The sequence below is a fragment of the Oncorhynchus mykiss genome, chromosome 10 (genome assembly GCF_057628025.1).
Source record: "Oncorhynchus mykiss isolate SJ-2025 chromosome 10, ASM5762802v1, whole genome shotgun sequence".
NCBI lineage: Eukaryota > Metazoa > Chordata > Actinopteri > Salmoniformes > Salmonidae > Oncorhynchus > Oncorhynchus mykiss.
In genome coordinates, this window is record NC_143031.1 from 85,004,774 (window position 1) to 85,023,135 (window position 18,362).

The window sequence follows — 18,362 nt, forward strand, 5'->3', positions numbered from 1 at the left end:
ACAGTCTTGTCATTGTTGCTAGCTATCTGACCATTCAGTATCCTAACACCACAGTCTTGTCATTGTTGCTAGCTATCTGACCATTCAGTATCATAACACCACAGTCTTGTCATTGTTGCTAGCTATCTGACCATTCACATTCAGTATCATAACACCACAGTCTTGTCATTGATGCTAGCTATCTGACCATTCAGTATCATAACACCACAGTCTTGTCATTGATGCTAGCTATCTGACCATTCAGTATCATAATAACACCACAGTCTTGTCATTGTTGCTAGCTATCTGACCATTCACATTCAGTATCATAAAACCAAAGTCTTGTCATTGTTGCTAGCTATCTGACCATTCAGTATCATAATAACACCACAGTCTTGTCATTGTTGCTAGCTATCTGACCAGGAATAAACCACAAGAAAGGTTGTCAAGGAGACTTGAACCTGTGATATGCAATTTTCTGTGTGTGTGTGTGTGTTTGACAGTAGGTTAACACAATGTGACTGTTTGAATGGAGTGTGTCTAGCTGTGCAGTTGGTTCCTCTAGTCTGGTAGTCAGCAAATCACACTACAGACAGAGAAACAATGGTGTTGTAGCCAACTCTCTGTGCCCTCTCCTCTCTCTCTCGCTCTGTATCTCTGTGCCCTCCCTCTCTCTCTGTATATCTGCCCTACCTCTCTCTCTGTATCTCTGCCCTCCCTCTCTCTATGTATCTCTGCCCTCCCTCTCTCTGTGTATACAGTGCCTTGCGAAAGTATTCGGCCCCCTTGAACTTTGCAACCTTTTGCCACATTTCAGGCTTCAAACATAAAGATATAAAACTGTATTTTTTTGTGAAGAATCAACAACAAGTGGGACACAATCATGAAGTAGAACGACATTTATTGGATATTTCAAACTTTTTTAACAAATCAAAAACTGAAAAATTGGGTGTGCAAAATTATTCAGCCCCTTTACTTTCAGTGCAGCAAACTCTCTCCAGAAGTTCAGTGAGGATCTCTGAATGATCCAATGTTGAGCTAAATGACTAATGATGATATATACAATCCACCTGTGTGTAATCAAGTCTCCGTATAAATGCACCTGCACTGTGATAGTCTCAGAGGTCCGTTAAAAGCGCAGAGAGCATCATGAAGAACAAGGAACACACCAGGCAGGTCCGAGATACTGTTGTGAAGAAGTTCAAAGCCGGATTTGGATACAAAAAGATTTCCCAAGCTTTAAACATCCCAAGGAGCACTGTGCAAGCGATAATATTGAAATGGAAGGAGTATCAGACCACTGCAAATCTACCAAGACCTGGCCGTCCCTCTAAACTTTCAGCTCATACAAGGAGAAGACTGATCAGAGATGCAGCCAAGAGGCCCATGATCACTCTGGATGAACTGCAGAGATCTACAGCTGAGGTGGGAGACTCTGTCCATAGGACAACAATCAGTCGTATATTGCACAAATCTGGCCTTTATGGAAGAGTGGCAAGAAGAAAGCCACTTCTTAAAGATATCTATAAAAAGTGTTGTTTAAAGTTTGCCACAAGCCACCTGGGAGACACACCAAACACGTGGAAGAAGGTGCTCTGGTCAGATGAAACCAAAATTGAACTTTTTGGCAACAATGCAAAACGTTATGTTTGGCGTAAAAGCAACACAGCTCATCACCCTGAACACACCATCCCCACTGTCAAACATGGTGGTGGCAGCATCATGGTTTGGGCCTGCTTTTCTTCAGCAGGGACAGGGAAGATGGTTAAAATTGATGGGAAGATGGATGGAGCCAAATACAGGACCAAACCTGATGGAGTCTGCAAAAGACCTGAGACTGGGACGGAGATTTGTCTTCCAACAAGACAATGATCCAAAACATAAAGCAAAATCTACAATGGAATGGTTCAAAAATAAACATATCCAGGTGTTAGAATGGCCAAGTCAAAGTCCAGACCTGAATCCAATCGAGAATCTGTGGAAAGAACTGAAAACTGCTGTTCACAAATGCTCTCCATCCAACCTCACTGAGCTCGAGCTGTTTTGCAAGAAGGAATGGGAAAAAATGTCAGTCTCTCGATGTGCAAAACTGATAGAGACATACCCCAAGCGACTTACAGCTGTAATCGCAGCAAAAGGTGGCGCTACAAAGTATTAACTTAAGGGGGGCTGAATAATTTTGCACGCCCAATTTTTCAGTTTTTGATTTGTTAAAAAAGTTTGAAATATCCAATAAATGTCGTTCCACTTCATGATTGTGTCCCACTTGTTGTTGATTCTTCACAAAAAAATACAGTTTTATATCTTTATGTTTGAAGCCTGAAATGTGGCAAAAGGTTGCAAAGTTCAAGGGGGCCGAATACTTTCGCAAGGCACTGTATATGTGCCCTCTCCCTCTCTATCTCTGTGCCCTCTCCCTCTCTCTGTGTATCTCTGTGCCCTCTCCCTCTCTCTGTGTATCTCTGTGCCCTCTCTCTCTCTCTGTGCCCTCTCCTCTCTCTCTGTATCTCTGTGCCCTCTCTCGGTGTATCTCTGTGCCCTCTCCCTCTCTCTCTGTATCTCTGTGCCCTCTCCCTCTCTCTGTGTATCTCTGTGCCCTCTCTTTCTCTCTGTGCCCTCTCCTCTCTCTCTGTATCTCTGTGCCCTCTCTCTCTGTATCTCTGTGCCCTCTCCCTTTCTCTCTGTATCTCTGTGCCCTCTCCCTCTCTCTCTGTATCTCTGTGCCCTCTCCCTCTCTCTCTGTATCTCTGTGCCCTCTCCCTCTCTCTCTGTATCTCTGTGCCCTCTCCCTCTCTCTCTGTATCTCTGTGCCCTCCCCCTCTCTCTGTGTATCTCTGTGCCCTCTCTCTCTCTCTCTGTATCTCTGTACCCTCTCCCTCTCTCTGTATCTCTGTGCCCTCGCCTCTCTCTCTGTGCCCTCTCCTCTCTCTCTGTATCTCTGTGCCCTCTCCTCTCTCTCTGTGCCCTCTACTCTCTCTCTGTGCCCTCTCCTCTCTCTCTGTATCTCTGTGCCCTCTCCTCTCTCTCTGTGCCCTCTCCTCTCTCTCTGTATCTCTGTGCCCTCTCCTCTCTCTCTCGCTCTGTATCTCTGTGCCCTCCCTCTCTCTCTGTATATCTGCCCTACCTCTCTCTCTGTATCTCTGCCCTCCCTCTCTCTATGTATCTCTGCCCTCCCTCTCTCTGTGTATATATGTGCCCTCTCCCTCTCTATCTCTGTGCCCTCTCCCTCTCTCTGTGTATCTCTGTGCCCTCTCCCTCTCTCTGTGTATCTCTGTGCCCTCTCTCTCTCTCTGTGCCCTCTCCTCTCTCTCTGTATCTCTGTGCCCTCTCTCGGTGTATCTCTGTGCCCTCTCCCTCTCTCTCTGTATCTCTGTGCCCTCTCCCTCTCTCTGTGTATCTCTGTGCCCTCTCTTTCTCTCTGTGCCCTCTCCTCTCTCTCTGTATCTCTGTGCCCTCTCTCTCTGTATCTCTGTGCCCTCTCCCTTTCTCTCTGTATCTCTGTGCCCTCTCCCTCTCTCTCTGTATCTCTGTGCCCTCTCCCTCTCTCTCTGTATCTCTGTGCCCTCTCCCTCTCTCTCTGTATCTCTGTGCCCTCTCCCTCTCTCTCTGTATCTCTGTGCCCTCCCCCTCTCTCTGTGTATCTCTGTGCCCTCTCTCTCTCTCTCTGTATCTCTGTACCCTCTCCCTCTCTCTGTATCTCTGTGCCCTCGCCTCTCTCTCTGTGCCCTCTCCTCTCTCTCTGTATCTCTGTGCCCTCTCCTCTCTCTCTGTGCCCTCTACTCTCTCTCTGTGCCCTCTCCTCTCTCTCGGTATCTCTGTGCCCTCTCCTCTCTCTCTGTGCCCTCTCCTCTCTCTCTGTATCTCTGTGCCCTCTCCTCTCTCTCTCTCTGACCCTAAAGAATCTGTAGCAGCTGCCTCAAGAACCGAAACTGGGGAAAAGTAGGATGACACACACAGACTGCTATAGGTCACACAGTGAGAAGGAGAGACAGAGAGGAGAGGAGAGGAGAGCAGAGCAGAGGAGAGAGAGGAGAGTAGAGAGGAGAGTGAGAGAGGAGAGAGAGGAGAGTGAGAGAGAGGAGAGAGAGAGCAAGAGACAGAGACAGAGAGACAGAGAAAGAGAGAGAAAGATAGAGAGAGGAGAGAGAGAGAGGACGAGAGATCTAATCAAATCAACGTTTATTTGTCACGTGCGACGAATACAACAGGTTACACCTTACAGGTTCACCTTACAGTGAAATGCTTACTTACAGGCTCTAACCAATGGTGTGAGAGTGAGAGAGAGTGAGAGAGAGTGAGAGAGTGAGAGACAGACAGACAGACAGACAGACAGACAGACAGACAGACAGACAGAAAGAGACAGAGAGAGAGAGACAGAGAGAGAGAGAGAGAGAGAGAGAGAGACAGACTTTCTCTAATTAAGGGTGCCCTAGCTCTCTTCCTCCTCAGAGTCTGCTGCCCTAGTTAGTCACACACACACATAGACTAACAGTCACGTTCTCCACAGCGTTGTCCCATAATGCAGTTCAACAGGCAGTTCTCGCCAGACAGGTGAACAGACAATGAGCTGTTTGTGTGTGTGTGTGAGAGAGAGTATTTGGAACCAAAGACTGATCACCCCAATCCACAAAAAAAAGAAGACAAATTTAACCCCAATAACTACCATGGGATTTGTATCAACAGCAACAGCAACCTTGGGAAAATCCTCTGCATTATCATTAACAGGAGACTTGTACACTTCCTCAGTGAAAACAATGTACTGAGCAAATGTCAAATTGGGTGCCAAGCCAAATTTCTTCAGCCTCCTGAAGTTGAAGAAGCGCTGTTGCACCTTCTGTCTGTGTGGGTGGACCATTTCGGTTTGTCAGTGATGTGTAAGCCGAGGAACTTTCCACCTTCTCCCTTCGATGTGGATAGGGGGGTTTCCTAAAGTCTACGATCAGAATAACTGTTTGTCGCCTTGCTATGGTTAAATTAAATGCAGTAGTTCGCGCTTTCAGTTTTGCGCGAATGCTTCCATCTATTCACGGTTTCTGGTTTGGGTAGGTTTTAATAGTCACAGTGGGAACAACATCCCCTTATACACTTCCTGATGAACTCAGCCACTGGTTTTAATAGTCACAGTGGGAACAACATCCCCTGTACACTTCCTGATAAACTCAGCCACTTGTTTTAATAGTCACAGTGGGAACAACATCCCCTTATACACTTCCTGATGAACTCAGCCACTGGTTTTAATAAGTCACAGTGGGAACAACATCCCCTTATACACTTCCTGATGAACTCAGCCACTGGTTTTAATAGTCACAGTGGGAACAACATCCCCTTATACACTTCCTGATGAACTCAGCCACTGGTTTTAATAGTTACAGTGGGAACAACATCCCCTGTACACTTCCTGATGAACTCAGCCACTGGTTTGAATAGTCACAGTGGGAACAACATCCCCTTATACACTTCCTGATGAACTCAGCCACTGGTTTGAATAGTCACAGTGGGAACAACATCCCCTTATACACTTCCTGATGAACTCAGCCACTGATTTTAATAGTCACAGTGGGAACAACATCCCCTTATACACTTCCTGATGAACTCAGCCACTGGTTTGAATAGTCACAGTGGGAACAACATCCCCTTATACACTTCCTGATGAACTCAGCCACTGATTTTAATAGTCACAGTGGGAACAACATCCCCTGTACACTTCCTGATGAACTCAGCCACTGGTTTTAATAGTCACAGTGGGAACAACATCCCCTTATACACTTCCTGATGAACTCAGCCACTGGTTTTAATAGTCACAGTGGGAACAACATCCCCTGTACACTTTCTGATGAACTAAGCCACTGGTTTTAATAGTCACAGTGGGAACAACATCCCCTTATACACTTCCTGATGAACTCAGCCACTGGTTTTAATAGTCACAGTGGGAACAACATCCCCTGTACACTTCCTGATGAACTCAGCCACTGGTTTTAATAGTCACAGTGGGAACAACATCCCCTTATACACTTCCTGATGAACTCAGCCACTGGTTTTAATAGTTACAGTGGGAACAACATCCCCTTATACACTTCCTGATAAACTAAGACACTGCGTCCGTGTATTCGTTGATATTATTCTCAGAGGCCACCCAAAAAACATATCCCAGTCCACATGATCAAAACAATCTTGAAGCATGGATTCCGATTGGTCAGACCAGCGTTGAATAGTCCATAGCGCAGGTACTTCCTGTTTGAGTTCATGCCTATAGGAAGGGAGTCTTCTTATGGGAATGTGTCTGTAACTATTACATGTCCCCTCTGAGGTTGCTCTTATCTTGACCTAGTATATGACCTAGGACCTAAGAGGCTCACTATTACATGTCCCCTCTGAGGTTGCCCTTATCTTGACCTAGTATATGACCTAGGACCTAAGAGGCTCACTATTGTATGTCTCCTCTGAGGTTGCCCTTATCTTGATCTAATATATGACCTAGGACCTAAGAGGCTCACTATTGTATGTCTCCTCTGAGGTTGCCCTTATCTTGATCTAGTATATGACCTAAGACCTAAGAGGCTCACTATTGTATGTCCCCTCTGAGGTTGCCCTTATCTTGACCTAGTATATGACCTAGGAGGCTCACTGTTGTATGTCCCCTCTGAGGTTGCCCTTATCTTGATTTAGTATATGGCCTAGAAGGCTCAGTGCCTTTTCTGATCTTGTCCAGGAGGAGGTGTATTTGAGGAGTATCTAGAATTGACAATTGATATATGCCATTGGATGAGGTAATGTTGTGGTCCTAAGTGGTACCAAGAACGAGATTAGAACTTCGTTTAGGAGAACAGACTGAACGATAATTTATAGCTAATGCTGTCTGGCTATGGGATACTCCTCTCTCAAGTAAAGTCTTCCTTTGTAATGTTCCTAAGATCTGTTATTCGTCATGTGAGTTGAGATGGGTGTGTCTTGGCTATAAATGACACTAAGAATTGTTTTGTAAGCACTCTCAGATAATTTATTTATAGACACTGAATTGATCTGAGAGTCAAAAAAGGGCTATGGTGAAGCTCATATATAATTAAAGATGGACTTTATGATAACTATTTAAGTATATAAGTATTTGGTAATACAGGAAATTTCCACGACACATTTTCCTCAGGATATGTGGTTTCCAGTAGCGTTTTCCTCAGGATATGTGGTTTCCGGTAGCGTTTTCCTCAGGATATGTGGTTTCCGGTAGCGTTTTCCTCAGCATATGTGGTTTCCGGTAGCGTTTTCCTCAGGATATGTGGTTTCCAGTAGCGTTTTCCTCAGGATATGTGGTTTCCAGTAGCGTTTTCATCAGGATATGTGGTTTCCGGTAGCGTTTTCCTCAGGATATTTGGTTTCCGGTAGCGTTTTCCTCAGGATATGTGGTTTCCGGTAGCGTTTTCCTCAGGATATGTGGTTTCCGGTAGCGTTTTCATCAGGATATGTGGTTTCCGGTAGCGTTTTCATCAGGATATGTGGTTTCCGGTAGCGTTTTCCTCAGGATATGTGGTTTCCGGTAGCGTCTTCCTCAGGATATGTGGTTTCCGGTAGCGTTTTCCTCAGGATATGTGGTTTCCGGTAGCGTTTTCCTCAGGATATGTGGTTTCCAGTAGCGTTTTCCTCAGGATATGTGGTTTCCAGTAGCGTTTTCCTCAGGATATGTGGTTTCCGGTAGCGTTTTCCTCAGGATATGTGTTTCCAGTTTGCATAGAGTCCAGTGTAGTTCTTCGAGGGCCGTTGTGGTATCGGCTCGAGGGGGAATATACACGGCTGTGGCTATAACCGGAGAGAATTTTCTCGGGAGGTAATACAGTCGGCATTTGATTGGGAGGGATTCTAGGTCGGGTGAACAAAAGACCTCGAGTTTCTGCATGTTGTTACAATCACACCATGAGAAGTTAATCATGAAACATACACCACCGCCCTTCTTCTTTTTTTTTGGATCAGCCTCTGGAATCAGTCCGTGTGTGTGTGTGTGTGTGTGTGTGTGTGTGTGTGTTTGTCTGTGTGTTTGTCTGTGTGTGAGTCCAGCCCTCAGGAAGGTTTGCCAGCAGCTACAATTACAGTGATATATGTGAAAGAACTGGGTCGACTCCTCTAGAGATCTGTCCCTGAGACTACAAGACCAGCCAAATCCCTGGGTCTACAAACACACATACACACGCTGAACACACGGAAGGGTACACACACATGAACGAATGGACACACGCACACACATGTTCAGACGCATGGATACACTGAACACGCAAGCACACAAAAACACTCTGACAGAACACACACACACACACACATGGATGAACGGATGCTGAATTCACACACACACACACACACACACACACACACACACACACACACACACACACACACACACACACACACACACACACACACACACACACACACACACACACACACACACACACACACACACACACACACACACAGACACATCACACCACACCAAGAAAACAGTCATCTTGGTTAACCCAGAACTAAAGTCTCTGGTCAGGCATCATACCAAGAAAACAGTCATCTTGGGTTAATAACCAAGAACTAAAATATCTGGTCAGACACCACACCAAGAAAACAGACATATTGGTTAATCCAGAATTAAAGTCTCTGGTCAGACATCACACCAAGAAAACAGTCATCTTGGGTTAATAACCAAGAACTAAAATCTCTGGTCAGACACCACACCAAGAAAACAGACATCTTGGTTAATCCAGAACTAAAGTCTCTGGTCAGACATCACACCAAGAAAACAGACATCTTGGTTAACCCAGAACTAAAGTCTCTGGTCAGACATCCCACCAAGAAAACAGTCATCTTGGTTAACCCAAGACTAAAGCCTGTGGTCAGACATCCCACCAAGAAAACAGTCATCTTGGTTCACCCAAGACTAAAGTCTCTGATCATAACATAACATGTTAAGAGATGAAGAGACGTTAGAACGAGGATCAGAACCAGAACGAGGAGCTCCACCCTCTCTCTATACCGGTTACGGAGATGAAGAGACGTTAGAACGAGGATCAGAACCAGAACGAGGAGCCCCACCCTCTCTCTATACCGGTTACGGAGATGAAGAGACGTTAGAACGAGGATCAGAACCAGAACGAGGAGCTCCACCCTCTCTCTATACCGGTTACGGAGATGAAGAGATGTTAGAACCAGGATCAGAACCAGAACGAGGAGCTCCACCCTCTCTCTATACCGGTTACGGAGATGAAGAGACGTTAGAACGAGGACCAGAACCAGAACGAGGAGCTCCACCCTCTCTCTATACCGGTTACGGAGATGAAGAGATGTTAGAACCAGGATCAGAACCAGAACGAGGAGCTCCACCCTCTCTCTATACCGGTTACGGAGATGAAGAGACGTTAGAACCAGGATCAGAACCAGAACGAGGAGCTCCACCCTCTCTCTATACCGGTACCGTTACGGGGCTGAATGTCCTCTCCCAAATTCAAAAGATTCTAACACATGCAAAATGTGTCCAAAGCAGCAGAACTAATGCTGTTGGTTATCTCATGCATCCTGTTGGTTATCTCATGCATCCTGTTGGTTATCTCATTCATCCTGTTGGTTTATCTCATGCATCCTGTTGGTTTATCTCATGCATCCTGTTGGTTATCTCATTCATCCTGTTGGTTTATCTCATGCATCCTGTTGGTTTATCTCATGCATCCTGTTGGTTATCTCATTCATCCTGTTGGTTTATCTCATGCATCCTGTTGGTTTATCTCATGCATCCTGTTGGTTATCTCATGCATCCTGTCGGTTTATCTCATGCATCCTGTTGGTTATCTCATGCATCCTGTCGGTTTATCTCATGCATCCTGTTGGTTATCTCATGCATCCTGTCGGTTTATCTCATGCATCCTGTTGGTTATCTCATGCATCCTGTCGGTTTATCTCATTCATCCTGTTGGTTATCTCATTCATCCTGTTGGTTATCTCATTCATCCTGTTGGTTATCTCATTCATCCTGTTGGTTGTCTCATTCATCCTGTTGGTTGTCTCATGCATCCTGTTGGTTATCTCATGCATCCTGTTGGTTATCTCATTCATCCTGTTGGTTATCTCATGCATCCTGTTGGTTATCTCATGCATCCTGTTGGTTATCTCATTCATCCTGTTGGTTATCTCATGCATCCTGTTGGTTATCTCATGCATCCTGTTGGTTATCTCATTCATCCTGTTGGTTATCTCATTCATCCTGTTTGTTTATCTCATGCATCCTGTTGGTTATCTCATGCATCCTGTTGGTTATCTCATTCATCCTGTTGGTTTATCTCATGCATCCTGTTGGTTATCTCATTCATCCTGTTGGTTTATCTCATGCATCCTGTTGGTTATCTCATGCATCCTGTTGGTTATCTCATTCATCCTGTTTGTTGTCTCATGCATTCTGTCGGTTATCTCATGCATCCTGTTGGTTGTCTCATGCATTCTGTCGGTTATCTCATGCATCCTGTTGGTTTATCTCATGCTTCCTGTCGGTTATCTCATGCATCCTGTCGGTTATCTCATGCATTCTGTCGGTTATCTCATGCATTCTGTCGGTTATCTCATGCATCCTGTTGGTTGTCTCATACATCCTGTCGGTTGTCTCATGCATTCTGTCGGTTATCTCATGCATCCTGTTGGTTTATCTCATGCATCCTGTTGGTTATCTCATTCATCCTGTTGGTTTATCTCATTCATCCTGTTTGTTGTCTCATGCATCCTGTCGGTTATCTCATGCATCCTGTCGGTTGTCTCATGCATCCTGTCGGTTGTCTCATGCATTCTGTTGGTTATCTCATGCATCCTGTTGGTTGTCTCATGCATTCTGTCAGTTATCTCATGCATCCTGTTGGTTTATCTCATGCTTCCTGTCGGTTATCTCATGCATCCTGTCGGTTATCTCATGCATTCTGTCGGTTATCTCATGCATCCTGTTGGTTGTCTCATACATCCTGTCGGTTGTCTCATGCATTCTGTCGGTTATCTCATGCATCCTGTTGGTTTATCTCATGCATCCTGTTGGTTATCTCATTCATCCTGTTGGTTTATCTCATTCATCCTGTTTGTTGTCTCATGCATCCTGTCGGTTATCTCATGCATCCTGTCGGTTGTCTCATGCATCCTGTTGGTTTATCTCATGCATCCTGTTGGTTTATCTCATGCATCCTGTTGGTTATCTCATACATCCTGTCAGTTATCTCATGCATCCTGTTGTATCCTGACAGATCTACGGTTCATTTATGTTGACGGAATATTAACAACATACAGATAGACAATCTGAAGACACTGAAACATACCTGGAGAAACACACACACACTCAATTTCAATTTAAGGGGCTTTATTGGCATGGGAAACATATGTTGAACATTGCCAAAACAAGTGAAATAAACAATATAAAATTAAAATAAACAATATAAAATTAACAGTAAATATTACACTCAGAAAAGTTCCAATGGAACAGAGACATTTCAAATGTCATATTGTGTCTATATTCAGTGTTGTAACGATGTGCAAATAGTTCGAGTACAGATAAATAAACATAAATATGGGTTGTATTTACAATGGTGTTTGTTCTTCACTGGTTGCCCTTTTCTTGTGGCAACAGGTCACAAACCTTGCTGCTGTGATGGCACACTGTGGAATTTCACCCAGTAGATATGGGAGTTTATCAAATCTCTCTCTCTCTCTCTCTCTCTCTCTCTCTCTCTCTCTCTCTCTCTCTCTCTCTCTCTCTCTCTCTCTCTCTCTCTCTCTCTCTCTCTCTCTCTCTCTCTCTCTCTCTCTCTCTCTCTCTCTCTCTCTCTCTCTCTCTCTCTCTCTCTCTCTCTCTCTCTCTCTCAAGGCCATTTGAGGTCTGCTCTGTCTGCCTCTCCGTATCTCTGTCTATCTTTCTGTGTATCTCTCCTCTCTCTACCTCTGTCTCTGTCCCCCTCCCTCCCTCCGTCTCTCTCCCTCTCCCTCTGTCTCTGCCTCTGCCCCCCTCCCTCCCTCCGTCTCTCTCCTCTCTCTCCCTCTCCCTCTGTCTCTGCCCCCCTCCCTCCCTCCGTCTCTCTCCTCTCTCTCCCTCTGTCTCTGTCCCCCTCCCTCCCTCCCTCCATCTCTCTCTCTTTTTTCGTCTTTCTCACACTCTCTGTCGCTCTCTTTGTCTCTCAGCTCCCTATTGACAACAGTCCATTTGAGGTCTGTGTGTGTGTGTGTGTGTGTGTGTGTGTGTGTGTGTGTGTGTGTGTGTGTGTGCATATGTGTATGTGTTACCTACCTCTGGCAGACAATTTCTTGGTGTTTATGATTTTGGCAGCAAATTCCTGACCAGACGAGATCCTGAGACATCTCTTCACCACAGAGAACGCTCCCCTGAAAACACACCACACACACACCATAAACATAAAGGGGAATACAAAAAGACAAAGAGAGAGACACAGAGAGAGAGAGAGAGACAGAGACACAGAGAGAGAGAGAGAGTGAGGGAGAGAGAGAGACAGAGATACAGAGGAGAGACAGAGACAGAGAGAGAGCAGAGATACAGAGGAGAGACACAGAGACAGAGAAAGGGGAGAGATACAGAGAGAGAAAGAGAGAGAGAAAGACACACAGAGAGAGAGACAGAGACAGAGAGACAGATAGAGAGAGAGACAGAGAGAAAGAGACAGAGAGAGAGAGAGAGAGAGAGAGAGAGACAGAGAGAGAGAGAGAGAGAGAGAGAGGCAGAGAGAGAGAGAGAGAGACAGAGAGAGAGAGAGAGAGAGAGAGAGAGAGAGAGAGAGAAGAGTCTGCAGGCTGCTGTATATTCTGACAACAGGGTGAAAGGCAAACTGCAGACAAACATCAATACAGACAAACTTTACACACACACACACACACACACATACACACACACACACACACACAAACACAAACACACACACACACACACACACACGGTGGCTGTCCAGGGGAATGTCACCATCTCGAAACGAGGTCCACTGTCGCATTACCATGCGTGTATGTCACACACACACTTTGACGTCTGTTTTGTGTGCCAATGTGGATAATATGATTAGCTATAGTTTACAATCCACTTATGAACATGCGGACGATGAACAGACAGAGGTGTGTGTGTGTGTGTCTGTGTGTGTGTCTCGGATTGGACTCTACAGCCAGAAAAAAAAATCACTGCTAACTCAGAAATGGACCACCATAAGAGATGGACTATATAAGAGATGGACTATATAAGAGATGGACTATATAAGAGATGGACTATATAAGAGATGGACTATATAAGAGATGGACTATATAAGAGATGGACTACCATAAGAGATGGACTATATAAGAGATGGTCTATATAAGAGATGGACTATATAAGAGATGGACTATATAAGAGATGGACTATATAAGAGATGGACTACCATAAGAGATGGACTATATAAGAGATGGACTATATAAGAGATGGACTATATAAGAGATGGACTATATAAGAGATGGTCTATATAAGAGATGGACTATATAAGAGATGGACTATATAAGAGATGGACTATATAAGAGATGGACTACCATAAGAGATGGTCTATATAAGAGATGGACTATATAAGAGATGGTCTATATAAGAGATGGTCTATATAAGAGATGGACTATATAAGAGATGGACTATATAAGAGATGGACTATATAAGAGATGGACTACGATAAGAGATGGTCTATATAAGAGATGGACTATATAAGAGATGGACTATATAAGAGATGGACTATATAAGAGATAAGAGATGGACTATATAAGAGATGGACTATATAAGAGATGGTCTATATAAGAGATGGACTATATAAGAGATGGACTATATAAGAGATGGACTATATAAGAGATGGACTACCATAAGAGATGGTCTATATAAGAGATGGACTATATAAGAGATGGACTATATAAGAGATGGACTATATAAGAGATGGACTATATAAGAGATGGTCTATATAAGAGATGGACTATATAAGAGATGGACTATATAAGAGATGGACTATATAAGAGATGGACCACTATAAGAGATGGACCACTATAAGAGATGGACTATATAAGAGATGGGCCACCATAAGAGATGGACTATATAAGAGATGGTCTATATAAGAGATGGTCTATATAAGAGATGGTCTATATAAGAGATGGCCTATATAAGAGATGGACTACCATAAGAAATGGTCTATATAAGAGATGGTCTATATAAGAGATGGACTATATAAGAGATGGACTATATAAGACATGGTCTATATAAGAGATGGACTATATAAGAGATGGGCAACCATAAGAGATGGGCAACCATAAGAGATGGACTATATAAGAGATAAGAGATGGACTATATAAGAGATGGACTATATAAGAGATGGACTATATAAGAGATGGACCACCATCAGGAAGTGTAAATAAATATAAACTATAGAGAGGATGAGGGAATAATATATATTGACAAGGCCAGGTCAACTATGATAGGCTGTAGGAAGGCTAGACAAGGCCAAGTCAACTCTGATAGGCTATAGGAATGCTTGACAAGGCCAGGTCAACTATGATAGGCTGTAGGAAGGCTAGACAAGGCCAAGTCAACTATGATAGGCTATAGGAATGCTTGACAAGGCCAGGTCAACTATGATAGGCTATAGGAAGGCTAGACAAGGCCAGGTCAACTATGATAGGCTATAGGAAGGCTAGACAAGGCCAGGTCAACTATGATAGGCTATAGGAAGGCTAGACAAGGCCAGGTTACCTATGACAGGCTATAGGAATGGTTGACAAGGCCAGGTCAACTATGATAGGCTATAGGAATGCTTGACAAGGCCAGGTCAACTATGATAGGCTATAGGAATGCTTGACAAGGCCAGGTCAACTATGGTAGGCTGTATGGTAGGCTATAGGAAGGCTAGACAAGGCCAGGTCAACTATGATAGGCTATAGGAAGGCTAGACAAGGCCAAGTCAACTATGATAGGCTATAGGAATGCTTGACAAGGCCAGGTCAACTATGATAGGCTATAGGAAGGCTAGACAAGGCCAGGTCAACTATGATAGGCTATAGGAAGGCTAGACAAGGCCAAGTCAACTATGATAGGCTATAGGAATGCTTGACAAGGCCAGGTCAACTATGATAAGCTATAGGAAGGCTAGACAAGGCCAGGTCAACTATGATAGGCTATAGGAAGGCTAGACAAGGCCAGGTCAACTATGATAGGCTATAGGAAGGCTAGACAAGGCCAGGTCAACTATGATAGGCTATAGGAATGCTTGAAAAGGCCAGGTCAACTATGATAGGCTATAGGAAGGCTAGACAAGGCCAGGTCAACTATGATAGGCTATAGGAATGGTTAACAAGGCCAGGTCAACTATGATAGGCTATAGAAAGGCTAGACAAGGCCAGGTCAACTATGATAGGCTATAGGAATGCTTGACAAGGCCAGGTCAACTGTGATAGGCTATAGGAAGGCTTGAAAAGGCCAGGTCAACTATGATAGGCTATAGGAATGCTTGACAAGGCCAGGTCAAATATGATAGGCTATAGGAAGGCTAGACAAGGCCAGGTCAACTATGATAGGCTATAGGAATGCTTGACAAGGCCAGGTCAACTATGATAGGCTATAGGAAGGCTAGACAAGGCCAGGCCAACTATGATAGGCTATAGGAAGGCTAGACAAGGCCAGGTCAACTATGATAGGCTATAGGAATGCTAGACAAGGCCAGGTCAACTATGATAGGCTATAGGAATGCTTGACAAGGCCAGGTCAACTATGATAGGCTATAGGAAGGCTAGACAAGGCCAGGTCAACTATGATAGGCTATAGGAAGGCTAGACAAGGCCAGGTCAACTATGATAGACTATAGGAATGGTTGACAAGGCCAGGTCAACTATGATAGGCAATAGGAAGGCTAGACAAGGCCAGGTCAACTATGATAGGCTATAGGAATGCTTGACAAGGCCAAGTCAACTGTGATAGGCTATAGGAAGGCTTGACATTTTGATCCAATCCCGTATGGCATCCAGAGAGCTATGAAAAAATAATTTTGTCGGTCTATGTAGCCTATTCACATATGAACCGAAGGTCGCGTGCACACGCGCGCACACACACTCACACACAGTGCCCTATCCACGTCCTAAACGAAGGTAGGAGCAGCAGCATAACCTGGCTATTACATGATAACAAGAAGGACACTTGCTACCGGATAACAAATAACATCAATGACAATCCAAACATGCACGAGACAATCCAAACATGCACGAGACAATCCAAACATGCACGAGACAATCCAAACATGCACGCTTACTTCCCCAGCTCCTCGAAAAGCTGGAATTCATCGGTGAATCTCGTGCAAATCGTTAGCGCCATCCTGAAAGCGACGGCAGTGTAGCAGACCGTAGACGCGATAGAGATGGATGTAATGCTAGATCCACACTAGCGTTGTCGTTGACTTCACCACCAGCTCTTTACCGCACGAACGAATAGATAGAAAGCTGGAAAAAAACAGCGCAGAACAAGGCGAATCATACAGCGATGGTTTCTGTACAACAGCCCTGGCTCGACTGAAGAGAAGAAGAACGCTCTGCCGCAGCGACAGAACGGAAGACGCACCACTAGTCCAGTCACCAAACGCTGTCTGCCGCGAAGGACGATTGTTAAACCTAAATTCCTTTCTTTTTTTTTGCAACGACAACAGCGTTATTGGGAGGATTTAGGGCAGTGAATCTGGTGTATGCAGCTCACAGAGCGGAGACGCTGCATTTTGTCTGCATTTCTAGCTGTCTGTCCGTCTATAGCGCGTCCCCTCGTTTTGCCACTGAGGTGTGCGTGTGTGGTCGTCACTAGTTAACACAGCCACAAAGTCTAATTATGGCTAAACCCGCATATATCTACAATTTATCTTCTTAAAATTTGATTTATAACCTAACCCTAACCAAAACCACACTGTCAATCTTGACTTTGTGGCTGTGGTATATTGACAACCCCTCCCACAGGCTCTGCGATCAGCCCCTCTACCCACGTCATCCTTATACTTAAAATACTATCGCCTTCAATAATAATAATAATAATAGTGACGATGGTGACGATAGTGATAACACGTTATTATATTAAGACATAATACATCGTGTGAATAAACTGTTATTATTCATCTATGATCATATCTGATTGGTGCGGCAGGTAGCCTAGTGTTTAGAACGTTTTACTAGTAACTCAAAAGTTGCTAGAGCGGATCCCCGGAACAGACAAGGTAAAAAAAAATCTGTCGTTCTAAACAGGGCAGTTAGGCCGTCGTTGTACATAAGAATTTGTTCTTAACTGGCTTGCCGAGTTAAATAAAGTTTAAATAAATACAATACATAATCAATAAACTGTTATCTGTGTGTTTAATGGTTCTTCTATTCTTGTTGGGGATCTTAATGTCCCAACAAGGAAATGTGTCCTTCATGGGGACATTTCCCACATCCCCCATGAGGACATTTCCCACATCCCCCTTGAGGACAAATGCTCTTTTTAACAAAAGGGTTAGGTTTAGAGTTAAGTTTAGGGTAAGAAGTTAGGTTTAGAGTTAAGTTTAGGGTAAGAGGTTTAGAGTTAAGTTTAGGGTAAGAGGTTAGGTTTAGAGTTAAGTTTAGGGTAAGAGGTTAGTTTTAGAGTTAAGTTTAGGGTAAGAGGTTAGTTTTAGAGTTAAGTTTAGGGTAAGAGGTTAGGTTTAGAGTTAAGTTTAGGGTAAGAGGTTAGGTTTAGAGTTAAGTTTAGGGTAAGAGGTTAGGTTTAGAGTTAAGTTTATAATTAGGGTAAGAGGTTAGGTTTAGAGTTACGTTTATAATTAGGGTTATGGGTAAATGGTTCAAAGCTGTCGTTCTGCCCCTGAAAAAAAGCAGTTAACCCACTGTTATTAGGCACGTCATTGTCAATAAGAATGTGTTCTTAACTGACTTGCCCAGTTAAATAAAGGTTCATTTAAACGTGTTAATTAAAATGGGTTGAGGTTAAGGTAAGGGTTAGAAAAGATAGGATTTTGAATGGAAATCAATGTTCGGTCACCACGAGGCTAGATGAAACAAAACGTGTGTGTGTGTGTGTGTGTGTGTGTGTGTGTGTGTGTGTGTGTGTGTGTGTGTGTGTGTGTGTGTGTGTGTGGTAACTGGGTACTACAATGCAGTCTGATCACTATAGTTAGATTTTATTTTATTTGACTATTTAAAATACATCCAAATGTTCCACCAGGCAACAGATGTATCCCATAATGACAGAGGATAAATAGTCAAAGTGAATTTCCATGGTGGTCCTCTATTGGTTGGCCACGGTGGTCCTCTATTGGTTGGCCACAGTGGTCCTCTATTGGTTGGCCATGGTAGTCCTCTATTGGTTGGCCATTGTGGTCCTCTATTGGTTGGCC

General features: G+C 44.0%; 1 protein-coding gene across 8 annotated transcripts in view; it reads right to left on the reverse strand.

Annotated features, from left to right (window-relative positions):
• The window catches only part of LOC118936807 (calcium/calmodulin-dependent protein kinase type II delta chain), a 99,035-nt gene extending 82,055 nt beyond the window's left edge, over window positions 1-16,980 (reverse strand). For 6 of the 8 annotated variants that reach the window (XR_016483986.1, XM_090188295.1, XM_090188290.1 and 3 more), the window contains exons 1-2: window positions 16,269-16,939; window positions 12,257-12,351 (exon numbers count right to left, since the gene is read on the reverse strand). Coding sequence is in view for 7 of the 8 variants with exons in the window: in XM_090188295.1 (XP_090044421.1) it covers window positions 12,257-12,351; window positions 16,269-16,330 (157 nt within the window). In the remaining variant the exon portion in view is untranslated. Of the gene's footprint in view, window positions 1-12,256; window positions 12,352-16,268 lie in introns of all 8 variants that reach the window. The other 2 variants (XM_090188293.1, XM_090188299.1) reach the window with 2 other exon arrangements.
• Window positions 16,981-18,362: the final 1,382 nt, after the last annotated feature.